At 40.2% G+C, this 26,563-nt stretch overlaps 1 protein-coding gene across 2 annotated transcripts; it reads left to right on the top strand.

Moving 5' to 3' along the window:
- The first annotated feature begins 1,401 nt into the window (after positions 1-1,401).
- On the top strand, positions 1,402-26,477 carry LOC101170227 (vinculin). Of its 2 annotated transcripts, none has more exons than XM_011488214.4 (21): positions 1,402-1,798; positions 11,148-11,218; positions 13,365-13,515; positions 14,065-14,173; positions 14,326-14,448; positions 15,946-16,106; positions 19,052-19,142; positions 19,259-19,406; positions 20,221-20,374; positions 20,456-20,631; positions 21,071-21,261; positions 21,469-21,668; positions 22,497-22,625; positions 22,724-22,873; positions 22,960-23,068; positions 23,148-23,450; positions 23,532-23,656; positions 23,734-23,919; positions 24,647-24,850; positions 24,927-25,031; positions 25,105-26,477. In XM_011488214.4, exons 1-21 carry the CDS (start codon positions 1,631-1,633, stop codon positions 25,249-25,251), a joined length of 3,201 nt encoding a protein of 1,066 aa, XP_011486516.1. In that variant the 5' UTR covers positions 1,402-1,630; the 3' UTR covers positions 25,252-26,477. The 2 variants fall into 2 exon arrangements, with proteins under 2 accessions (XP_011486516.1, XP_011486515.1); XM_011488213.4 differs by having other exon boundaries at positions 1,407-1,798; positions 19,049-19,142.
- Positions 26,478-26,563: the final 86 nt, after the last annotated feature.

The following is a 26,563-nucleotide window of genomic DNA, read 5'->3' as shown; positions in this document are numbered from 1 at the left end:
AAGTTACATTACTGTTAGATCCAAACATTCAAAAGTAATAAAGGATTTAAAATCAGTGATTTTGTGGCAGGGGTTGTAGTTACTATTCTCAACCACAAGATGGCACTAAATATTTGTGGACACAAGAATAGAAGGAAACCTGATTCAAAAAACCTGTAGTACTACCAACAACTGGCCCATGCTACAAACTTTTACTGTATATTTATATCTGTTTGACCAATAATAATCCTCAATGATACTCTAATAAGGTAAATACATAACTTTTGAACTGTAATGTCTCCACATTCAGAGATCTCTATTTTCAGATTTTTAAGTGTTTGTAACTGTGCACACCTTTGAGACGGCTCCCTGTCTGCCCTGCCGCAGCAGGACACTGCCTTGTTGTCTTATCAACAGGGAGTAGGACAGTAGGGGAGAGTGCAGACCACCCATCTGGACCAGACCTGCACATTCCAGACTGGATCACATGGGACAGCCTGGAGTAACTGGAGAGCTGAGGAAGCAGCAGGCCATCTTTGATGTCTATATTCACTCGTCTGAAGTCTGCAGGACACTGCATTTAGCCCACTTTGAGGACATGTGGAGGTCAATATATTTAGCGTTAGGGGGACATAAAATATGTGACAATTTGAACATGTGAAGGGAATACCTGGATGTGGCTGGCGTGGGGTTGCTGTTGCTGAATGTGTTTGGACATTTTTAGTACAAAAACTCCCCTAGATGGCATATCAACCCTCTGTTTATGTATGTGACCCACTTGATTCCTTCTTTTTGCACTCTTCCTTTTTAGGCAACAAACTGGTGCTGTGCAGGCCGCCTTGGGACTCTGTGGAAATTCTTTTGCTAGTTTGCTTGGCAGTTTCTGGATCCTCAGAAGTTTTTTTTAGTTTTTTTTCAGGAGGTTGGACAGATAAGGAATTTAAAAAATGCACCACACTTATCCCTGTGGGATTTTGTAATAATGGGTGCGGGATGGATTAGGAAAAGTAAACAACTCCTTCTGGTTTCTATTTACACACAATAGTTGTACATTTTCCTTAGCAAACTGAATGCATGACATTATGAAAACCACAAAACTAGCAAATTAGGCAGTTTTGCCATAGTGCTGTCTTTAAAAAAAATCTTTTTTTTTTATTAAATGCACTATTTCTCTTCTTCAAGTCAAATTTCTCAAGAGTCATTTATTGCCTTTCAAATGTAATGAGCTAAATTACAGCCCAGGAATCCCATGCTTCGCTAACAGGAGGCATATTTCCCTTTTTAGGACATAGGAGTGTATTACGTAATTTAGGAAGCACTCGGATCCAGAGCAAACGCTCCATTGGGAAAGAGGGCAGTGCTAATGTTGAGTGGCACTCAAAATAGCCAATCATTTTTTACAAATCTTGCCTAGCCGCATTCTGATTGGCCGCTGTGACTTACGACGTTCGTTGACGCACAGCTCGCTCGCGCTGTCCGAGTTTCCACCACCAGTTCATGGCTCCTCGGTGTAGTTGAAGTCTGCACGCTGTCCCGGGAAGAAGAAAGGCTTATTTAAGTTGCTTTGAGGTTTTATCCGTGTTGGAGTCGTAGAGAAACTGCCCTTGGTGGTGTGGTATTTTCTTTGGACAGCGTTAAAAAAGCAGCCAAAATGCCCGTTTTTCACACGAAGACTATAGAAAGTATCCTGGAGCCGGTGGCTCAGCAAATATCCCATCTGGTGATAATGCACGAGGAAGGTGAAGTTGACGGAAAGGCGATACCAGATCTATCGGCGCCGGTGGCTACGGTGCAGGCGGCCGTTAGCAACCTCGTCCGGGTGGGTAAACTTCTTTTCCTCCCATGATGGGAAACCATCTGTCGGTTCTTCGTGAATAGTTGTGGCTGGTCTGGTGGTACTTCAACTTGGAACCTACCTGTCGCTTTGTCCCTCGGGGTTCACCCTCATTCCTGCATTGAAACGATATTATACTGTTAAAAAAGACGTATCTGCATTATGTTATTCTGCCATTAGTTACATAGTTTCATACATAATTCCAAACTCTTTTGAAGTAGTCTTAATAAAGTGCAGTGACGCCCTTTTCCCCCCTTGAGACTGCGCCCTGCCTCCTGTAGCTGAGTGGGTGCCATCGCTGACTAAACTAGGACTAGAATTTAGAGAAAAAGTTTACATTTTCTTGCTACATATTACAAATGCATTGTTTTTTTAGTGATCAAAGATGGGGGTCAGCATCATACCGGTTAAGCCATATTTGGCTTTTTTCACTCATCAAGCACCAAATGCTTATATTTTTACCCTTATAGGCAAATCAGATACTACTTTTGAATTCTTTACATTACTTTTTGTATGGCATGAATAAAACAGAAATATAAATAGAAACTAGGATTTTCCGAAGATTTGATTTTTTTTTCTCTTTTACTTTTGACAAAAGCCCATATTCTTTTCAAAATAAGAGGCCCTCTATCTGGACCAGGTACTCCTACAAAATACCCGCTCCTATGAATATTTTATTTTTGGTGTTTTAAACATGTTCTTGTGTCATTTTTTCTCTTGATGGAGGAAACATTCAAAGAGAATAAAGATTAAAAATGGAATATAAGGATTGCAGGTTCGATTCCCCGCCTTGCACACCCATGTGTTGAAGTGTCCTTGGGCAAGACACTGAACCCCACCTTGCCTCTGGTGGTAGGTTGGCGCCAGTGTTCGGCAGTGGAGCCACCATCAGTGTGTGAAATGAGTGTGACTGTGAAGCGCTTTGGGCCTTGTAGGTAGAAAAGTGCAATATAAGTATACGCCAATTCAAGTTGTTGTGACTCAGGAGCAGACACATTCATGCCATTTGAAAAAGCTTGTAATTGTTGCATAGATAATACAATCGGCAGGCTATAAGCTCCGTTCCATTCCGATTCAGACAAATAGATCTATGTACGTCTTTGTTTTCCTCGACCGAGATGGCATCTTCTTCGTAACTGTATGGCCTAATAGCTTTGATATTGCTCGCCGCTTTTGTTGCACTGCTAATGTTAGGTTGGGGGGCCTGTGGGAGAGAGTGTAAACAAAGGGATTATGGGAAATGAGCCTAGGCTCCCTGCCAATAGGTCCCGCCCACAACTCAGAGGCAAATTTCTGATGAGCTACTGCTGCTCGGCAGAAACTAAATAAAAGACCACAGGGAAAGCTTTTACAACGATTTAAAAGATGATTGGAGTCGGACTTAAAACAACACGACAAAAAAATTGATTTTCTCTTGTTATACATCCCACCAACCATTGTTGTGCAGCATAGGAGGATATGCACACAATAAACTGACCAATCAGAAAAGATCAGACAATTTATTAAAGTTTTTGAAAGTATTATGTCAGCAGGATGTAAATTCACTTACATAGTTTATCTTGTAGTAGCACGTCAGCTATAAATTTTATAAACAAAACTGATCTACATTAAATCAATTCTAATTAAGTAACCCTTACTTCTAAAAATTACTTTTCTCTTCAGCCAGAGGGGCCACTATAGGGGTAAAAGAGCCAATTGTGGCCCCAAAGCCTCAGCTAGCAGACCCCCAGTCAAAGAGAGAAAACCATTCTTTAAAAAGATGTTTCTTGAATTCTAATCTGAACCAAATTGATCATTTTTTTCTTGTTAAAGTTTGAAAAACCTAAATTGAAATAAAAAGCAACACTGCCCCAATTGTTGAATGTAACTGCCTCTTAAAGTTCTGAATATCTAACTACTTTTAATTTGAAAAGTTTTTCTTCCTCCTTACCAACACTGCAATTTAAATTCTTTTGGTCCATTAATTATCAATTTGCAAAACTCTCCTAAATTAAGCAATAGTCCATTTGACCTCACCATCTGCAGTTTTGGGGTATAATTAGATGGAAAAACTCTCCCAGCCACAAAGCCGTTCTTCAGAACAACTGCATGGCAGGAAATGATAAAGACGTTTCCTCCATTTTTATCCTGAAACCTTAACCCATACATGGCAGTTTTGGAAGAGAAACCAAGCACTGGGAAGGGCTTAAAGCAGACATTGTTATTAGCCCACAAAAGAAAGATTTAGGCTAAATTAAGGCAGACATAACTGTAACTAACTGTCTGTTAATCTGTCAGTCTGGGCACTCCCAGATAGCCTGGCAGTTGCTGGGTAATACATTTGGAGAGTTACTCTGGTGACAGTCGAATCATGTAATAGATGGAGGGATGGTCTACATCTATTTAAACCCTTAGGTTGAGGCATTTTAACTTGTTTCTGTGTGTTCTCTGGAGCCTCTGTGAAACAGGTTTTCCTCTCTTTTTATCAGATTATTTATTTCTACTCCCCCCAGACTTCCTTCCTTTCCTTGGAATCAGAGAAAACTAAGGAATTTGTAGTGTTATGAGGAACATTTTCCAAAAAACGTAAAAAAAAGAAGATGATGTAAATTGTATAATTTCAAACTTAAATGATTATGTGTTGTCTTATAGGCAAGAATTCTGGCTTTGGAGCTATTTGATAGTTTTTCCACTGATAAAGATGCTGTATGGTGTGCTGTTAGGGGGCTTGTGGTGGGTGTGGGAGACAAAGGCACTTCCTTTACTGTTTTGGACAGAAAGTGTCTTCATGCAGAATTGAACAAATGTTGATGTGCGGCTTTATATTCATTTATTTTTAGTGCCTCTGCTATTAAAAAAAGGAACGAGTCATTGTGGGTTTTTATTTTTTGCGTTTGTGTTGATAGTTTTATTGTTTTTTCTAAATGTGAGCAACTTGGCTTACTATATATTTCCATATTTAGGGCCAACTTTAAATATGGAAATAGGACATTCTGGCTGACTGATTGACCACAAACACATGACTGTGCGTCTTCATTCAGAGATGAACTCATGCAGGCTTCTCCGGACATTCAGAATAATTACCAGATGTCTCCAACAATGGCCTAAATGACCACACACGTCTGTGATTATTTCCAGTTGCCGTAGCAACATTGCAACCCGTTATGAGGTCATTGAAGATGTCTGGCTTCACATTTGTGAGTAACATATTGCTGGGCTTACATATAAAGGATACTTAAGGCTAATCATTGTGTGCTTTGACTCCTTTATTTTGGGTTTATGGCGTATGAATTGCACAATGATGACTCAAGATAAACACTCCCACCTCTGTTAGACCTCTGTGCTGAACTGAGGTGAGGGTGAAATTGGATCTGTCTTCCTGCGCGAGCCGGAAACCCTGTGCCTGTGACGATGTGCCGCAGCTGATTTCATTTGGCTTCTTGTAGCTCTGCAAGACGTGTGAAGTCCAACTGCTCTGTTAAAGGATTGGTGGTTTCTGTCTTCTTCCTCTAAGCTGAGACTGTTAACCAACGGTTCTGCCTTTGCAAGTTTAATGTTGCAAGACAATTAAAACAAGGCTGTTGTCGAGAAATCATGGGGGAGATGGTCCTCCATGGAGAACGTCAGAATAAAGGGGAGGAAACTGCCTAATAGGATTTCTGTTGAACACTATTTACTTTATAAATCAAATGGAAGATCAGGAGTGCAGCAGAATTTGACTCTTTTCCAAATAATTCACAAATAACACATTAGAATATCTTATTGAATGCATATTAAAAGAATAATTAATTTTTCACTAAATATAATTTTTTTTCAATGCTCCCGAAGTCCATCTGTCATAAAGTGGATATTTAAAAAGAAAAATGACTATAAGTACATGTTTAAGTGTACTATATTTACATAAGTACATTTTTATAGTGAATTTTACAGCTAATATGGAATTTAAGCAATTTAGGAAACTTCATTTAAACATGGAATTTAAGGAATGCAGAGAATTCCAGACATGTCAGAATGTCATCCAGGAGGCGGGGCCTCTGATCCTTTGAATTGAGTTGCATACATAGCAGCTAAAAAGCAAGTCTGGTACCAAAAAAAAAGCATTTTCAGTTAAAAAGCGGAAGGACTAACTTCCCTTTGAAAATCTTTTTGGCTAAAAATAAACAGAATTACGTTCTTGGATATCCGTAGTTTAACAGAAGTGGAAAAATGAGGAAGCAGGCTGGAATTTTTATTGAATTGTAGGTGTTTACTCAGATCAAGAATTGGTACATCGATTTACTCATACTTTTTCTGGAAGGGCTTTGAAGTTAGGAAACCAGTGAAACCATTAACACAAGTGCTTTAAAGGCATACAAAAGAAAACGGTTCCTGTTATCTGAGACTCGGGCATCCTGTCATTTGCCTTGGGAAATCTTTCAGGGTACTACAGCAAGTCACAGAGGTAACTCAGAAACAGTTCAAGTCCAAAACAGTTACCCCGTTTTAACAAGAAAAGATCATGTTGTGTACTAGTCCAGTTTTTACTTCTACAATGTTTGCAGGTTAGATTTATGGAGTAGCAGAGGAGGGGAGGGGGGTGTTGAAAAGAAAACACAGGAAGTGGAGCTAGGAAGACCTGGCAGCTGTCAACCCCGCTCCAAACAGGAATGTGAGCCAGCTTTGGGAAACCCAGCTGTTTATGGGTCTATGGCTGCTGACCATGACTAAGGTCCACATCAGAACTCTCTTTTTAGCTAATCTTTGAAGGAGAAAGCCGACTATTATGAATGTAAAACATGTACTTTTCATATTAGCAGTACTGGTACTAACTTTTTAGGGATTAACATTAAAGAAAAAAGAAACTGTATTTTGAACCACTGAGCAAACTCTGGTAATAGTGGTTGCCATGGTGAAACATAAGAGGAAGCTATTCAAATCCATCTGAAGTTCATAACTTACTAGTGAGTTTAACTTGAAGTAAAACATATAGATCATCATGCTGAGTCAAAAAAACAACAATAAATATAATCCGTTTTTAAATACAGTCTAAAACCACAATAAGTAAAAAACTATTTCGGATGGTAGAAATTGACAGATAAATGTTTTTTTTGTTGCTTCCAAGCCTGTTTAGAATCCAACTCTGATGCAAAATAAAATCATTTTTTTGGTATTTTTAACATGGCGTTTTCTGATTATGGAGGACAAAAAGATAATTAAGCTCAAAATTGCATTTCTCAGTATTTCTTCATTCAATCGTTGTAAATCAAAAGCAGACAAAGAGATGGCGTTTGAAAAAGATTGCATTTTTGACGTAGGCTCCCTGCTCCAAGCGAGACGGCGTGTTAACAGATGGGTGATGGGAAGTCTCATTTCCAAAAAAACCTTGTATTTATTGGCTTCTATTTTGAAGAGCTTTGCTAATAATTCCACCTGCTTCTCACTCCCACCTCATGGACTGTTAGACTCCAGCAACAGGAGAAAGATCTGACGAGTAAAAACTTTTGACTGCCAAACTTCATTTTGCCCTGGCCAAGCAGGCCGTTTGATTTGTGTGCCTCTCATCACCTTGGACTCACCGCGTGCGACTGCATCCTGAGCCAAATGAATAAATAATGTTTGACGCCTCTTGGCAGATGCAAAATAAAGGCGCTGGCCTTCAACGCAACCTCTGCTTCCCCTTTGATTCATAATTAGACAGCGGATATTTGATAAAATGGACGGCAGAAGTTTCTGCTTCAGATAGAACAGTCATGTTTTTGACTGCAGCAGTCAAAATATATCCAGTAATGTGCTGCTGTGAGGAAATCATTGTTGTTGAAAATGTCCCATTGCAGATAATCGTGGTCACTATAACGACTGCAGCATTGCTTCAACTCTGAGCAGTATGTGAAAGGAAGGCTCTGTCTCAGCAGCCCTGCTGCTTTCAGAGTGGCTTTTCATCCAGTGGCAGAGAGATGGTTTGCTTTAAACAAAGCCCAGCTTGTTCTCAACCATCAGACACTCCATCAAGAAACAAGGGTTTCCGGGTGGTAACGGGCTTGTCAGTGTTTCCACTCCAGAAACTTCCCGTCGTTAGTATTGGATGGTATTTTGACAGGCTCTGAATCTGCAAGACCGATTGTGATCATCTTTTGATCTATTTTAAAAGGGTTGTCAGTGGTCTCTTTTAATGGTGATTATCCCATTTTTAGCCAAAATCCAAAAACCTGTCGTTCCTGCAGAGCGGCAGTAGTTCATTGGAAATTAGACTCTGAACTGTGGGCGGGGCCTGTTGGCATGGAGCAACTCAACCCCTCCTCCCCTCACTACTGCTGAGAGCTGTTTGTTTACACTCTGTCGTGCTAGATTACAGCCCCTCACACCCTCAACCTAACATTAGCGGTGCAACATTGGAGCTATCCAGCCGTACAGTTTTGAAAAACAGAGACATACATGGATCTAGTCGTCTACAAGTGAATGCATCAGAATGGAGCAGAGTGGGGAACTTGTGGCCCGCCCATCTCATTTTCTACGTAACAAACAGTAGTTTTTAACCTGCACCTGATTCACAACAGTTTGAATAAAGAAATACTCCCCTTATATACACGTCCTCCATAATCAGAAACATGCCAAAGGAGCATGTTAAAAACCCCAACAACACCATTTTCATTGGAGTGGGTCTTTAAAAAGTTAGTGGAGGTGAGCAGCTGGATTAAGAAAAACCTGCTGATATCAGCTGCAACACTTCCAATTCAAGACGCATGCTCAGAGTGGAAAAGACCAGCCATCACAAACTGCTCGACAACAATATATTTAAACTTGGGCCACTGGTCTATTTTTAAAGAACATTACTTGGAGCACTGCAGCGGAATACCAGACAACAGGATTAGGCCAAGTAAGAAAGCAGTAAAAAGATGACTGTAAGAAGCGGATGAGTACGTCCTTTAGTCTTTAATGAACTCCATTTCAAAAGTTTCTGCCTGGTTCTTTGGGTAAAGTATGACTCAGCATTTGCTGAACAGCCACATTTGGCCTCTAGCCTCGGCACGATTCCCTGCCTTTTTTGCTCCAGTGAGGTCATGTCAAAACTTGACTTGATCTTGTGTAAATTTCTGTCTGTCTTCGCAAGCTGGAAAGACAAATAAACGTCTTGGTTGAACGTCAAAATGAAAAAACCAAAAAAACAAACAAAAAAAACTGTTGCAACCCTTTCTTTTTCAAGAAGACACAAATATTTCATACGTTAGGGAAGTCTCAGCAATGCCGAGGTTACTCAAACAAAGGCAACTCTCTTTTTCAGTAAAAGCACAGAACCAAGAAAATGCTGGCAAAAGGCTTTTTTTTCTTTGTGATCTAATAACCGAATAGTCTTTAAAAAAACTGCAACCAAGTCTACCCTATAAGCAGGTTTGAAAACAGAGAAACCTTAAAAATAGTACAAACAGGGAAACTATTTTAAAATCTCAAAACGAAAAATGAAATGAGATGGGACAACTTTCGTTTTTCATTGCCATTTGTTCATCTTTTGACATTTCTCTGCTGGAGACAGGACCCCAGTGATGCCCAAGCTCTAGTTTGACACAACCTTTAACCCTAATTTATAACCCTGCAGTTCCTCACAGTCCCTTGAGGCCCAGTGAAAACGGGGTGTTAAATGCATGTGTGCTCAGCTCCACTGCTGCCTCCATGTCAACCGACTGGAATGGATCTGCTACTCTCCTGAAATGTTAACAAGAAGAGCCTTGGGAATTTTCCAGTTTTATCCAAACTGGAAAAGAAAACAGAAACAGGCAACTGTTGTTTCTTCCTCCTCTTCTCTTGATAAGTTCAGGATTGCGGTTCAGACCTTATTGACAGGATCCCCGGGCCTAAAAAGCGGGTATGTAACATCCACATTAATTGTTATGACGGATGTTGCTTAAAACGAGTACAAACTACACAAAACTATTTTCAGGGCACAAAACGGTAAAATACTAAGTTTAGTAGGCTGCAAATGTGTTGCATTGATACAGAATATTGTACTTTTTAAACATGTTTAGCATAAAAGGTGAAAGAAAACGCATATTACTTTTTTTGTGTTTATAAATGCCCCATCACAAACGCACATGGTTTGTCACTCAACATGGTTCATGTTTTTCCCCACAGAGCTGAAGTCATGTTGGAGGACATGAGTCATTTGGCTTCTTTACTCATTATATTGTGCTGAGTCCTCGGGTCCCCCCAAAAGCTGCATTACCCAAATCATATGTCTAGGAGTTGGACACAGAAAAAAATAAAGAACTCCTTTTAAAAAGAAAAAAATGAACGCAATGACCTACAGTAAGACGGACTTTTAGCTGCAACTGACATGTGGCCAAAATTATGGTCAACTCGTCATCATCATCATCTGGTGTTTGCTGCAGACTGAAACACACACTTAGTATCAACACCAGACTCCTGAATTGATTTAGTTTATGTTCACAAGTTTATCTCATCCAATATGATTTCATTTTATGGATTTGTTTCAATTTCTGACACACAAAAGACACATTTTCTGTTAAATATTCATTATTAAGATGACTGGATTTGGTGACGTCAACCTAGAGCCGGCCTCGGCAGCGTGTCTGCGTTTTGCAGACGAAAACTAACGCCATCCAAACTTTTGTAAAGATGGATGTGCATATTGTGCACATAAAATAAAAGCGTTTAGCTTAGCGTAAAAGGTGTGAGAGCGTTTGTGTCAGCCTGGGGGCGGAGCTGGCTCTTCCTGGAAGGGGCTGTTCTCACTGGTCTAAGTCAGATTGCTAAAACCTGCTCGCTTTGTGGATTGGAAGGGGCTGGTCTTCAGAGCGCAGGTTTTTAGAGGAATACTCAGAAATGCATGAACAGATCAGAATACCACTTCTGGGTTTTTTTCCATGAGGAATTAACATTATAATAATCATATAAGCTCAAAATATTGATTTTACATGGTATAGGCCCTTTAAACTTTTCCTGACAAAGTGATGAATTCTTGCATTAAATTCCAATAGAAAGACAAAATGTATTTAAAAAAAACTCACCAAAGATTCCATATCATTCTATCTATATCTTTCATGTCAAAATATTGCATATTGTGAAGACAACCAATTTTGAATTAATTTAAACACAGCATGTGTTTAAGTTGGCATATATGTCCCATTTGTTGGCCTCTTTACATCTAATTTCAGTACTTGGGTGGGGCTCATTTGAAGCAGCGTAACATTTCTGTTGCCATTCGGTACCACTGACCTGCAGAATGGTTGCTGTGCAGACCTTTGGTTAGGTCATGAAGGGCCTTTCTCCTTCATGACTCTGAAGGAAGAGTCATTTCATGGTGTAAAAATCTAGTTTTTTTTAAGCTGGGAATGTCTTCTAAATGAGTGCAAATGTTTTCCAGGTTGGGAAGGAGACCGTTCAAACTACAGAAGACCAGATTATGAAAAGGGATATGCAACCTGCTTTTATCAAGTAAGATCTCCACACTCATTCGAATGAAGAAAGCGACACATTTTTTTTTAGAAACAAATGACTCCTTTTCTGCATTCTGGAACTCACTATTCGCTCTTTGGCTCAGTTTGTCCTTATCTGTTCAGGTAATGGCCGGTTGGGCTCAGGGAAAGGTCAGACATGGCATGCTTCGGAGTCTTTTAGCAATTTACATGAAATGATTTAGTCTGGCGGGACTTCCTTTTGCTTTCTAGGAGTGAGACCAAAAAGCATCAACAGATATCCAATAAAAGAAGAAAAAAAAGAATAACTGACTTAAAAATGAGAACTAAATGCCCAAATCATTCCCCCCCCCCAAAAGCTTCTGTCTTATGAGTCACTAAGTGCTTCTTCCTGTTTGAGCAATGGAGAAGCAGCAGATCGTGACAGCCTCCAAGGTCAGATATGAATCACATCGGCAGGCACACGTTGTCGAGCCCGACACATTTGGCGCCTCAAAGTCAAATCGTCACCCTGTCGTCATCCATCAGCACATGTGCTGGAATGCATCTCCTTCACTAAATATAGTGTCTGCTGGGTTCTGGGGGTTGCACAGCTGTTTCTCTGCAGTGCTGGCTGAAGGACATTACTCGCTCAAATTGCAGAAAAAAACTCATAAAATGCATAATGTGTACATTTATATGACTTTTTGTTCTTAAAATGAGTTTGGACTTCTAAACACTTTGAAAAGGTTCTTTACTGGTTGGTTCTTTTGTGAAAATCTTCCACTAAAAAACTCTGACCTCAACAATTGCCCTGCAGGCAAAAGTAGGAAGCCTGCAAACCGTGGGAAATAAAACATGTGGTGGTTTTTGGCTTGTTGCCTGTTTCCACATGCTTAATGGCTGTTAATATTGTGCAGGTAGAATGTAGGACTCCTGCTGTGCAGGTCAAAGAGTACATTTTACCCACAATGCAACAGCAGCCAAAGGTTTAGGATCAGGATATAAAAGTTGAAGTTGAAGCTAAATAACAGATTATCACAGGCTGTGCAGATGATTAAACATAGATACTAAAAGACTAAAAGACATTCTACACATAAATGTGTGGAAATTATGGCTTTAAAGAAGACTGAACAATAATCTATGGACTCTGGCTTAATGCTTGGTTAGAAGCGGACATGACCAAGTGTGAGGCACAGCAGCAGAGCTGTGGAGACCAAGATGAATTCATCTTAAATCAGAGTTATTTAAAGACATGTGTCACTCTCTGAGAAAAGACAAAACCCAGAGGGGAAACTGGGTCATGCAAAGAGCAGAACCACGCAAAGTACAAGTACAAAAAGTATCATCAGCAAAGCTAGTGTCAAAATGATAAAGATGTTTTAAAGTCAAAGTTCAGGCTACAATCCAAACACTGGAAGTCTGTGGACAAGAAAATGCCCAAACGTCTAAAGAAATGAAGCCTTGTCGTACAATTATGATCATTTTGACTTTGGTTTTGTTTAAATGATGGTGACAGAGTAAAAACTTCCTGTTATTGAACCACTGTTATCTGATTATTTTGTTTTTACACATAAGAGGGTGAACTGACTTATGTAAATTTGCAAATCACTGAATGTTCTGGGAGCTGACATCAATCAAGTCCAACTAAAACTTCAAAAAGTCTGTTATCTTCTCTAAAATAGTAGAAATATTCACGTTAGAAAAGCTCCAAATCAAGTCAGCTTTATTTTTGTTTTCCATTTGCAACACTGATTCATCAGAACAACAGCCAGTGCTATTGTTAACCAGGCCCAGATTTGATTTCCCGTTCTGTTAGAGAGAAGACAACCCTTTCATTCAAACCAGATTTCTGAAGTTTTATTGACACGTGGTCTAAAATTTGTGTAGGACATAAAAAAAAAACTTTTTCTTCCATGAAACGATTAGTTTTTGCAGTCCTTTAAAACTCTAGGCAGTCAAACCTAGTTAAGGATTCGTGTTCTGGGTGTAAAATCATTTAAGTCTGAATATTTTATTTCATATTTGTTTTTTATCCAATAAATATTTACACTGCTCAATTATTACTTTTGTGGGTGTAAGGGTGATGTTTGAAAAGACAAACTAACAAAAGAGAATCCATGTTTGGTCTCTAGTGTTGAGTGACATGTTTGGTCTTCTCCCTTTCCACTTTTTTCGCTCCGTAGAGTGGAGAATGCATGCGCAAAGCTGGTGCAGGCTGCTTCCATGCTCAAATCGGACCCATACGCCGTTCCTGCTCGGGATTTTCTGATCGATGGTTCCCGGGGCATCCTGTCTGGAACATCTGATCTGCTTCTGACCTTTGATGAAGCTGAGGTATTTATAGTTTTTCTTTTCCCACCCAGAAGAAATCTGCTGTCAGAACAAGATTTAGATAGAGTAATATAATTAAATGTCAGTTAGAATGCAAGAGTTTTTGGTGCCTGTGAAGGATAAAGACGACCAGGAAGTTAATAAATATTCGGCTCAGGTCGGGGTAACACTTTATAAATCACTTAGGCACACTTTCTAAATCTTTACCCAGACGCGGGTTTCATCAAGCGCATCCATCTTTTCCGCTCTGGGACACTAAGGGAAAGCGAGAAGCTGCAGATCAGCACTTTGGAGCACATATCAGGCATCTCAACACGTCTGCAGGAGTGATCAGTCAGCAGTGCCATCGTGTTTTGCAGCTCAGGGATCACTGTAGAAAAGTGGTGACTCCTGCAGTCCTCAATAAAGCTGAACAGAAGCAGGCGACAGCGTTGTCCTGTCCTTGTGTCAATAGAGGGCATGTTGATATTAACAGGCCAAATGTGTTGGTATGAGCCTTTTCTGTTGCAATGAAATGTTTTTTCCTTTTTTATAAATTTTTTTTCATCTCAGGTCCGTAAAATCATCCGGGTGTGCAAAGGGATCCTGGAGTATCTGACTGTGGCAGAGGTGGTAGAATCAATGGAGGACTTGATCACGTACACAAAGAACCTCGGTCCAGGTATAGGCTCATAAGTGCATGATACTTTAGAACAGCGTTATGTAGGTCAAAAGAGGATATATATACAAATGAAGCATTTTCTTTACAGTCTGAAACATGTTGTTTTAAAACGTCAACACTATTGACCTGTTTATTTGTTTTTTTGTGCCCAGGTATGACAAAGATGGCGAAGATGATAGATGAGCGGCAGCAGGAGCTCACGCATCAGGAGCATCGGGTGATGCTGGTCAACTCCATGAACACAGTCAAGGAGCTGCTGCCCATCCTCATCTCAGGTGTCTACACGGCTTTCATAGGAACATCAGACCGAGGGATGGGTACCGTTTGGGCTTCATCCGGTGCTAAAAAATGAAAAAGCAAGCGCATTTTTTTCCAAAAATATTTGAAGTCTCCGTCCAATCGTCTTTTCTCAGTGGTCTTTTAATTATGATTTTGCCGTTTATAGGCAAAGTCAAAAAACCGGTGTTGTTTTCTAGGACAAAGTTTCTGCAAAGCGACAGGGGTTCATTAGAAATTCACCTCCGAGTTGTGGGCAGGACTGTTGGCACAGAGTAACGCTGTCCCCTTTCCATCATTCAGATGTCCTACTGCTCTCCCTCTAGTTTACAGCCCTTCTCAACCGCAAGCTAACATTACCAGTGCAGCAAAAATTCTGAGAAATATTGGAGTCATCCAGCTGTATAGTTTTGAGCCAGATGTCAGCTCAGACGAGAAAACTCAGGATGTCAATGGATCTCTTTGTCAATAAGCGGATGCATTAAAATGGAGCGGAGCAGGGAGCTTATAGCTTACAGAAGTTGCACGTAAATTAGTTTGGGTAGCCATCCCTAATCAGACGCCAGTTTGTTCAGGTCACATTCTCCTGGAATTCTGTTGTAACTTTGATCCAGAAGACATTTTGTTGCTCATCTTATTAGCTTCTTCCGTCTGACATGTTTAGACCACATGTCGGTAAAAATTCAAAAATGTTTTTTGTTTTTTTTGTTTTCTCTCTGTGTGTCCTGTGAGAGGAGAATGAGGAACCAAATCTGGGCCTGGTTAACAATAGCCCTTCTGTTCTGATGAGTCAGTTTGGCAAATGTGTGTCTATGGACAACCATAATAAAGCTGACTTGATTTTGGTTGTTTTTATAGTTTCTATGTGTAAAAACAAAAAAGAACTTCTAATGGTGGTCCCGTAAGAGAAACGTTTTCCCTTTCCATCATCTAAGAAACATAAATGAAGCCACAACTATTACAATTCTTACAACAAAGCCTACTTTTGAAGACTTTTAGGCAACAAATTCGATCTCCAGTGTTTGGATTGGAAACTTTATTGTTTTGACAGTAGCTTTGCTGATGTAAGGTTTTCTGTCATACTTTCATGTTTTTTTAGACACCGGAATGCTTTCTCACAGCAACTGTCAGAAAATACCACACATCTTCAGTCTTGTCGAAGTATCCTGAAATGAAAATAAACATTTATGAGTTCAATAGGATAGGTCTGAGCTGTAGTTCTCCCCCCCCCCCCCCCCTCTTGTTTCTCTCATCATCTGCTCACCTGTTTTTGGTCAGTTCATCAACAGATGATGGTTGGCAATATTTAGCCACAGCTAATGTATTATCCTTTCAAAGAAATGGATTTTCCTGATCCTTTAGTATAGCAGAAGCTTTTCAAATGAGGACAAAATATCTAGACTTTATCCAGGGGTACCCTCTTATAGGTAGATACCAGCTTTAGTCACTTGTAAACCCAATTTTTGTTTTAATTGTTTGAGTTTTTTTCCTCTTAGGTATCAAAATCTTTGTAACAACCAAGACGTCAGGTGGACAAGGTGTGGAAGAGGCTTTGAAGAACCGCAACTTCACCTTTGAGAAGATGAGCGCTGAGATCAATGAGATCATTCGGGTGCTGCAGCTTACGTCCTGGGACGAGGACGCCTGGGCCAACAAGGTGCTTGCAAAACACCAACCTTTGCTTTTTGTTCATCTTTACACCATGCCCACATAGGCTGTATTATGTCCTGCTAATTAAAATGTTCTCTATTTTTACCAGATGAAAGTATTCTGATCCAGTTAGCACATGCTCAGTTACAGATTATTGATAAATATTTACCAAAATAGTTAAAATTACTTAAAAAATAAAAAAAACCGCTAATTTGACTAAAGAAGTCTTTGAAATCCGTTTGTAGACATAAGGATTATCAGGGTGTGTTCAGACTGGACACATTTGATCCATTGAGTTTGTTTCCCCTGATTCTTCAGAACAGATTTTCATTCTGAATGCACCCATCGCTAAACAGCTGACTCTCGGGGCCCATCTTTTAAGGCTTTCGCACTTCTTTTCCCTTCCGACTGAGCTTCGGTTCGCTCTGAGATTCCTCAGTCTGAATAAAATCGGAGCGGAGCAACTGAACCAAAACAGCCACTGTAGCCGACAAAAACAGAGTAGGAATGTAGCAACAGATGAGCCGCGGATAAATATAAAGCAACGACTGTCTTGTTATCAAACAGAAAAAAGGGCCCAGCTGTTTATTAGTTAGAACATTGATTTCAACACCGCTTTTCTGTCTTGTTACACAGTACGCTGTGCTGTGACGTCACCCTAAAAGCTACCTTGTAGTTTATTCTCTTATATTTAAAAAATACAACTGTTGAAAAAAATAGTTCACTGCAAAATAAAGAAGCAATTAGAAATTTCTACACTACAACAACTGAAATGCAACTTACTAAAATGTGATCAGATGAATTCTGACTCATCAAAACCGTTTTTAATGTGACACACATAGCTTCTCACTGTTTTCCCGACAACCTGTATGTCATAACTCTTTATCAGCATACTTTCTTAGCTGTCTTCTTGCCAGTAACCGCCCTGCAGCATGACTCCAAAAAAAGCGAGGAAAGAGTAAAGAGTTGAGCCCGACGTTGATACAGACGTTCGAAACTTGTGAGCAAAATATAAAGTTTGAATGTACTTAAAGCACAGGACTTCCATCATTTCTGCCTGTAGTTGCTTTGCCCCGCCCTTGTAATTCCTGACCAGTGAGTGGAGAGATCTTTAGTCACATGGGTTTGTTTACAAGCTTTAATCTGGAACAGGGCGTCAAGTCAAGTCCCCTTGATGGCTGAATACAGCCCAAACGCAAGGCTCAGGACTCGATCCGGACCAAATGAAGCAGACTGGATCTGGTTACAGATTGAATACAACCTCAATCAAAACTCATCTCAAAACACTAGATGTGTTTTATAGACCCACATAACTGTCGAAGAGATTCCAGCAAGTTTTTTTTATGTATTCCTACAAAGTTTTTCCTTAGTTGCTGCTCTGCATCCTCACACTAAAAATGTTCCTGTTGATGAAGAACCCTTTGGTTCCATATAGTAATATATTTTTTATTCTGTTAAAGCTTCTGTGAGGCTATGTGTACTGTGTACTGCTGTCTCTGTGTATTTGGTTCTGCAAAATCCTCTTCTGTATTGTTCCACTTTTACTTTTGTCACGTTTCTCTTTTTCCTGCTCCTCAGGCTGTCTAGTTAATCTCTGTAATTATGTGGTTTTTCTCTTTTCTTTTGACTGTTTTTGTTCCTCTTTTCTCCCGTGTAGAAGGTAAGCCTCTCCTCTGTCGCAGCTTGTTTGCGCAGCAGCATGTCTGGAAAAGAAAGAAAGAAAGAAAATAGTTTGTGCTTTTGTGGTGTCATCGTATGCTTCTCTGTTTGGAGATGGAAATGACCATCCGTAGAGTCCATTAGGAGTTGAGTTATTGCTCTACTGTTGGAATGGTTTGACGTTGAGGATGTTTTGCTGACATGTGGATCTTTGCAATGTTACTGCCATTCATTTATTTATTTTTATTTCTTTTGAATCATAACATTGCATCGTATCGACATCTTTGCACCCCCCCTTTAGTTAGTTGTCCTTGGAGAATTGAAAGCCCATGTCATGAGTGTCCGGCTAACACAAAGTTTTCCTAACTGGCTCATTTGCTGTTTTAACCCTTTAAATGTGGTTTATTCTTTAAAAGAGGTTTTGAAGAACGCTAAGCTTAACAGCCCTCTTTTGGTAGAAGTGCATTCATTTTCCTTAACTGGCTTTTTCCTTAAATTGGTTGCTGAACAGCAGCTGCATACTGAGCATGTCTGAGCAATAAACTAACCCGCCCACATAACTATGATGTAATGTCACACCTTTGTACTTCCTCTTTTTCTTCTTCCCTGTTTATTTTGGCTTTGTTACAACACACTTAGCTGTTCTCACAAATATGCCCTCTTTTGTTTTAACACAGACACTATTGTAAAGTCTGACTCTCAGTTTTTGATCAGATTTCTTAACAAAAAGGAGTATTTTTTTTTATCATATATTGACACTTTATGAATCAATGAAGATTTAAGCTCTCCTCTGCTGGGTCTGGCCCCGCCCCATTTGCCTGCAGGACTTCATTCGCTCATCTGGGCCCATCATGGCTGATCAGTTTGTTGTATTTCCATCTAATTTGAATGAAATACAACATAAAATCATTGACTGCTTCACCATGATGCCCACAGTATTTACCAAAAGCAAAGGTAGTGAATGCCGTGCTTTGCACTGCTGTTCCACACAGATGTTGGCAAATGCTGCACATAAATGTTCAGGTTTTCGTGCGATCATGAAAATCAGCAGCTCAGAGTCTCAGCTAACCTGGAGAATGGGATTCAGTAAAGAAAAATGATCCTTTTTTTTAACATTAAACGTATTTATGTGCATCATATATGGACAGGAACTTTACAGGAATGCTGACTCAACGTCAGGGTGGAATATTGCTTAAAGCGGTTTAATGCTTCATGAACGGAAGATCTGTTCATGTTGTGTGGTTGCATTGATTCTATAAAAGATGTTGATTTATTCTGCTTTGTAACCCAAAGGACACAGAATCCATGAAGAGGGCTCTGGGGCTTATTGACTCAAAGATGGCACATGCCAAAAACTGGCTAAGGGACCCAAATGCTCCACCAGGTATGTCAGGACATAATGATCATCCTACCAATATCCACATCCTTTACTTTTTCATGAATATTGAGGTACTTTAGCATCAACATGTACGTCTGAGTTTGCATTTGCTGTATTTCCAGGAGATGCAGGGGAACAGGCCATCCGTCAGATTCTGGACGAAGCGGGAAAAGTCGGGGAATTGTGTACGGGAAAGGAGCGCAGGGATATTGTGGGCACTGCAAAAACCCTGGGCCAGATTACAGATCAGGTGTCTGAAATGAGAGCCAGGTAAAGTCTGTTTCTACTGACAAAAAAAGAGGAATATACAGGCTTATGTATATGTCTTGAAATATTTCATTGAGTATTTTAATCTTTTCTTACACTGGATTTTAGTTTGCTGAGTAAAATGTAGTCATTATAAAGGGAAAAGCCTCTTTCCTGTGTTAAAGGGAAATCAAACCTGTTATCACAAACACAGAGCCACAGCAAATAAGCAGCTGTTTCGTGTTAAATCTGTCATAAACACAGAATATCTACGGATGCTTCTCATTGAAAGTAGAAGCAAATAACAATTTATATTAAAAAAAACAACCATAAACCCTTAAATTTAATGTAAATAAACCAAATAAATTCAGCATTTTTGACTTTTCAGTTTTAAAGTTTTATAAATATTAACATTTTTGTTTTGTTTCATTGTCATGTCATTATTTTTATGCAGAAATATTCACCACTGTTGATGTTATTATACATGTAAAATCACACAGTCTGTCATTGGTTTAGGTTGTGTGAGCTAAATATTTGAAAATGGTTTTTTAAAGTGGAAAATGTTTCTTGTACTGTATGTGTTTTTGTATTTTAAGCACTCCCTGTAGCGTGCATACACATTTATGTTAAAATTCTCATTTTGGAGATGTTCTTTTCCAAAGTTCTAGATTAAAGAAATGTATGAAGGGACTTGGGTCGAAACAATTGAGAGCAGCTGGAGTTCTCGTTCTGCAGACTCAAAAATTTGGGATCCCAGCCTTTAGTAGGGAAAAAAACCCTAAAACTCCATTTATCAAACCATCTAATGACATCCATGTGCTTTCTTTGTTCCCTACAGAGGTCAAGGAGCATCCCCAGTGGCCGTGCAGAAGGCCCAGCAGGTTTCCCACGGGCTCGACGTGCTGACAAACAAGGTTGAGAATGCGGCTCGCAAACTGGAGGCCATGACGAACTCTAAGCAGGCCATCGCTAAGAAGATTGATGCTGCACAAGTGGGTCATTGTAACTCAGCTGAGAGCTCAGAGGATGCAGCATTTGGATTGTTTTTGAATGTGCGTTGTGTTCTTCCGCAGAGCTGGCTTGCAGATCCCAAAGGTGGCCCTGAGGGAGAAGAGAACATCAAGGCTTTGCTCACAGAAGCTAAGAAGATTGCTGACATGTGTGATGACCCCAAGGAAAGAGAAGATGCGTTGCGCTCTATTAAAGAGCTCGCTACTCTGACCGCCAGACTGTCTGACCTCAGAAAAATGTAAGTTCATTAGTGCTCTGAAGGTAAAAGTTAATAAAACCAGGGGAACAGGATTTTTTAGTTTTTGTTTTCTTGTTTGCTGTTTTTTTTTTACACCATTTCTATACCTTTATTTTGACTCTATGCACATCCAGGAAATAGGGTTTACTTTAAGATCACCCAAGTGTGCAAAATATATAGTCTTGCAAAGGAATGTGGTTTTTAGGTCTTCCGTTTGGCAGCACAGTCAAGATGTTATCACATGGGTATTGAATCTTTTGATTTGGTTGTTGAGTTTTCTTACAAGTTAAAAATTAAGCAGGAGACGTGTAGTTCTGTTAAAAAGTGTTGATGAACTTTCTAAAAATTGCCAATAGGGTAGTGCATGGACTTTTGGTCTCACAGGTTTTATTTCAGTCACATATGATTGTTATTTTACCTAAAATGCGTTTCCTTAAAGGGGTAAAGGTGACACACCTGAGGCCAGAGCTTTGGCCAAACAGATCGCTACAGCTCTGCAGAATCTGCAGTCCAAAACCAACAAAATCGTGACAAACAGCCGGCCTGCAAAGGCAGCTGTGCACTTGGAGGGAAAGATCGAGCAAGCACAGCGCTGGATCGACAATCCCACCGTGGATGACAATGGCGTGGGTGAGTCTGGCCTCCAAACTGTCCTATCTCTCTGTCTTTATCACACAGCTTCACATTCCTTTCACTGCTCCATCTGTGGTTTTACTCTATAAACTGTATAGTAGCAGTATAAAAGCACATTTGTATTTTTTGTTTTGTTACGTTTGAAAATTAAAGCAAAGGTTTAACCCAATAAAGGGCTTTAAATGGTTGTGCGTTTTTTTCCAGGCCAGACAGCTATCCGTGGCCTTGCAGCAGAGGGCCGCAGGCTGGCCAACGCTCTTCCTGGCCCATACCGCCAGGAGCTAATGGGTAAGTGCGAGCGGGTGGAGCAGCTCATGGCCCAGCTGGCCGACCTGGCAGCCCGAGGGGAAGGGGACTCCCCTCAGGCACGTGCTGTGGCTCAACAACTCCAAGAGGCTTTAAAAGTAAGACTGCTCCCACAACCATCCCCTTTCTTTAGTCCCAGTTGACACATAAAGACAGAGACACAGCTCCCTCTGCTGGACAGTAGGAGAAATACATTCACAGCTGCTCTCTTATTGCTTCCATGGATGGAAACTCACACATATAAACTGCTAAAACTAAGAAATAAAATAGATTTAGCATGTAAAAGTGGTGGCTTTATAGACCCTTTTTATAAAAATAAATAAACTAATCTGCATTAAATTACAAGAAAAGTGGAATCACAGTTTAAGTTTATTATTTTATTAACATTTAAATAAGCATTAGAGCCGTATTTGTGTGTGTTTAAAAATACAGACCAACAAAGTCATTTTAGATGGTGAATTTGTTTATAGATGCTAGAGAAACAAAAAAGTGAAAGTGGGTTATTACCCAACTTCTCATAATCTGATTTTTTTTAAAAATACATTCAAAATTGTTGTCTTTTCAGAGGCTTGATTTGGAGAAGGTGGTGTTTCTATTAACTTTTTACTGTAAACCAAAAATATGTTACCCACCCCCCACCCCCCAAAAAACAAAAAAACAAAAAAGTGGTATTTCTTAAGAATAAAAATCACAATGAAGTATTAGGTATTTGATTCATAAATGTATGATCATTTCTGTTTAGCTTCTACAAATAATTCCTATTTTGTCTTTAAATAAATTGATCATTCAACCAAAAAAAGCTGTCAACAGTGGTCCTTGAAACTGTTTTTTATTGATGACTTGATCATGTTGTTGAATGCTCTTCCCTGCAGGTCTTACCTGTACTGTTATAACCTGTCATAAAAGCCTTTTCCTTCTGATTTCAGGACCTCAAAGGACAGATGCAGGAGGCAATGACTCAGGAGGTGTCCGACATTTTCAGTGACACAACCACCCCCATTAAGTTGTTGGCAGTAGCTGCTACTGCCCCTCTGGATGCTCCTAACAGAAATGAGGTCAGTGCCCTCCCCTCTGTAACCTTCAGTTTTTATGAGCAATGATGCTCTAATTGCAAAAAAAAAAAATAGTTTCCACTGATTTTTTGACTTTGTAGGTCTTTGACGAAAGAGCTGCCAACTTTGAGAACCATGCCAATAAGCTGGGAGCCACGGCGGAGAAGGCGGCTGCTGTTGGCACGGCTAACAAAAGCACAGTGGAGGGAATACAGGCTGCCGTCAAGTCAACCAGAGACTTGACACCACAAGTATGTTTCTGTTTGTGGATTCGGTCAGCTTTAACCCAACCCATATTATTGGTGACTTTTTGATTTATTGCTATTGTTTATTTTAGGTTGTATCTGCTGCTCGGATTTTGCTGAGAAACCCCGGCAACCAAGCTGCTTATGAACATTTTGAGACCATGAAGAATCAGTGGATCGACAATGTCGAGAAAATGACAGGTAATGTTGCAATGCGTGAATAGATAAACCTCCTTTTAGACCAAAGTGTAAATTCTTATGGTCCTCTGTGGATCTGTAGGTCTGGTGGATGAAGCCATCGACACAAAGTCTCTGCTGGACGCCTCAGAGGAAGCCATAAAGAACGACTTGGATAAGTGCCGCGTGGCCATGACCAACCACCAGCCTCAGATGTTAGTGGCTGGTGCGACCAGCATCGCCCGCAGAGCCAACCGCATCCTGCTGGTGGCCAAACGAGAGGTGGAGAACTCTGAGGATCCAAAATTCAGGGAGGTGGTGAAGGCTGCATCCGATGAACTGAGCCAGACAATTTCTCCTATGGTGATGAGTGCCAAGGCAGTGGCTGCAAAAATCCAAGATCCGAGTAGGTTGCTGTTTCTAACTGAAGATAGACGAGGGTTTGTTTGTGCGGAGCATCCAGATACGTTTGTTTTTTGAAAACCAGGTCTTCAGAAAGGCTTTCTGGACTCTGGTTTTAAGATCCTCGGTGCTGTGGCAAAGGTCAGGGAGGCCTTCCAGCCCCCAGAGCCAGACTTCCCACCCCCTCCTCCTGAGCTGGATCAGCTTAATGTAAGTTATTCCATAGTTAAAAGACTTTACATTTGTTCAGCAGGCCTACATGAACTTTTATGTCTCCGACCTTCTAGCTCAACGATGAAGCAGCGCCTCCCAAGCCTCCTCTTCCAGAGGGTGAAGTCCCACCCCCCCGACCTCCTCCCCCAGAGGAAAAGGACGAGGAGTTCCCCGAACAGAAAGCTGGTGACGTGGTGAACGAGCCGATGATGGTGGCCGCCAAGCAGCTTCACGATGAAGCTCGCAAGTGGTCAAGCAAAGTAAGTGGACCCCAGGAAGCTCTCTACTCCTGGTTCTAACATACAGAAAGGTTGATGCTAAAAGCTGCGGAGAGGTTCGATTGATATCTGATCAGGTCTTTCAGATGAGCAGCTGCTTTGGTATTCTGTTAAACCAACAGCAGGGTCATATTTTGATTTTGTAACAAATCAACTTTAGCAGAATAATAAGTCTGGTGATCCTCTTTTCCTCATACCAGTCATTGTGGGAGATCCCTTTGCAAATCTCAAATCTATGCTTTGTCTCACATTTGCGCGATGTCTTTGGGATTATTAAACCAAGTGTAGTCAATCTTTAGCATCAGACAAACAGATGCACATATGTTTGACTCTAGAGTACTTTAGAGCAGTGGTCCCCAACCACCGGGCCGCGGGACACTTGGCACCGGGACGCACAGAAAGAAAAAATAATTTCCATTTTATTGTTTTTTTCGAAAAAAACGTTTTATTTGAAAAATGACCGGATTCTCTCTGTTACGTCCGTCACACTTAACGCACATCAAAGTCGCGACACCAAACATCACGTGATAGTTTTACAGTTCTCAAGTTTTCAGTTTAACAGAAATGACTTCTTCTGACAATGATCTCTGCTTTTTTTATGATAAATGTATGAAATTGGTTTAATCTTTGACTTTATTGTCTTTAAATATTTTCAAAAATGTTGTGATGTAAAGCCTTACCTTCTTACTGAATCGATTATTTGTTTTAGGGAAATGACATCATTGGTGCTGCCAAGCGAATGGCCCTGCTCATGGCAGAGATGTCCCGCCTGGTGCGTGGAGGTAGCGGAAACAAGCGTGCTCTCATCCAGTGCGCCAAGGACATCGCCAAGGCTTCCGATGAGGTCACCAAGATGGCCAAGGAGGTCGCTAAGCAGTGCACTGACAAACGGATCCGGACCAACCTGCTCCAGGTCTGTGCAGCCCTCCTCACCTGAGAGTTTGGACGTGGACTTTGACGGGCGTTTGAGCGTATGCCTTTTGTTCCAGGTGTGTGAGCGCATTCCCACCATCAGCACCCAACTCAAAATCCTGTCTACTGTCAAAGCCACCATGTTGGGTCGTACCAACATCAGCGAGGAGGAGTCGGAACAGGTGAGCAGTCTTTCAGACAAATATTAAAGCGAAGAGTTTCAAACACTTAAAGGGTTATGTTGTGCGTCTTTAGGCGACTGAGATGTTGGTCCACAATGCTCAGAACCTCATGCAATCTGTGAAGGAGACGGTAAGGGAGGCAGAAGCCGCTTCCATTAAGATCCGGACAGACGCGGGCTTCACCCTCCACTGGGTGAGGAAGACCCCCTGGTACCAGTAAGAGAAGGGCCTTTGGACTCCTCCTTCATTGTGTCCAGCGGTCCACAGAAGGCTTTTGACAGACATGTGCTACGCCACAGCTGTGGGTGAAGCCGTTTTCCTTAATCTGGAACGGTTGCTGTTCTGATAGAATGTAAATGATGGGATTTGGTAGACAACTACATGTTAAGCTTATTTGGATGAATCCCAGGGATATAAATATTTTGGTCAGAGATTAGATTTCATTTAATGTAAGGGTAATATTTCAGGGTCTTTTCTAGATCCAGGTCACATTAAGTTAAATTTAATTAACCATATTTTCTTGACCATTTTTTTTGTCTTTGTACTGGTGATTTTCTGATTTACTCACTTATGCAAACAAACCTGAAACGTTAAGTACAAAGAGAAGCTATAAGTACAGAATACTGAATACATCTACTGTAGTATTGTCAATACAAGGGAAATAGAAGCACTGTTTTTCAGTTTCACTTAATCCAGTTGTAGCGGCCTTTTTCTTCCTTCTGCCAAAGATTTTTTAGCAATATATTTTGAATTTATACTTTTCTTAATCGAACATAACTTAGGGGCTATTGAAAACAATGAAAAAATGGATTGATAAAAGTATTTGTTGTACATGAACTATAGTAGCAGGTCTGTTTCACACTGTGTACTACTTCCACGTCTGTTGCTAATTCAGCTAAAACGATATCACCTACTTTTTTTTAAAGCATTTATATTTATATAAGGCACGGTCCGTTTTTGTTACGTAAATTGCACAATTCTCAGTAGTCAATAGAGAGCGGAATAAGATAATGCAAAGCAATGAACTTTTGATTTTCTTTCTTTTGTTTGGACATGTCTTGATACACTAAACAGAAACGTCCATGTTTTGTGACGACTGTAATAGATACTCTAAAACGTGAAGACCTTTTGTTGTAAAAGTGTCCTTAGAATCTTCTAACAACTGATGTGCCTTTTAAAATAAACTGTTTTTGCAATTCATACGGTTTGCCCTTTAAGTTGTTTTTGTATTTGTGTTGCAATGAATTTTTTTACGATACATTTTTGCATAGGATACTTATTGAAAGTTCAATCCAAATCAGGACTTTTATGGTGAGGTTAGGAGGAATGCAAACCTTTTTTTTTTCTTAAAATGGTATAACCTTGGTGGGTTAAAGTGAGTTTAAACATCAGTTTGTTAAAAGATTATTCACTATTTTGTATTAAAGCATTTTACAGCACTTAAAATTGTGTCTTGATTATTTGTTTGGTTTGCAAACATGCATAAAAATACTTTAATTTGGGGTGTAAAATTTTTGAAATGCAAGAAATTC

Source organism: Oryzias latipes, chromosome 19 (genome assembly GCF_053564925.1).
Source record: "Oryzias latipes strain Hd-rR chromosome 19, Olatipes_Hd-rR_3.1".
Classification (NCBI taxonomy): Eukaryota; Metazoa; Chordata; class Actinopteri; order Beloniformes; family Adrianichthyidae; genus Oryzias; species Oryzias latipes.
The sequence above is the reverse complement of the archived record's forward strand: the minus strand, read 5'-3'. Positions and strand labels throughout refer to the sequence as shown.

What these genes read in the sequence shown, in the direction of transcription:
- LOC101170227 (XM_011488213.4), top strand. Translation starts at nt 1,631, where the DNA reads ATGCCCGTTTTTCACACGAAGACTATAGAAAGTATCCTGGAGCCGGTG. An exon ending in CCAGAGACTTGACACCACAA is followed by an intron (nt 22,874 to 22,959) that starts GTATGTTTCTGT and finishes TGTTTATTTTAG; the next exon opens with GTTGTATCTGCTGCTCGGAT. An exon ending in TCCGGACCAACCTGCTCCAG is followed by an intron (nt 24,851 to 24,926) that starts GTCTGTGCAGCC and finishes CTTTTGTTCCAG; the next exon opens with GTGTGTGAGCGCATTCCCAC.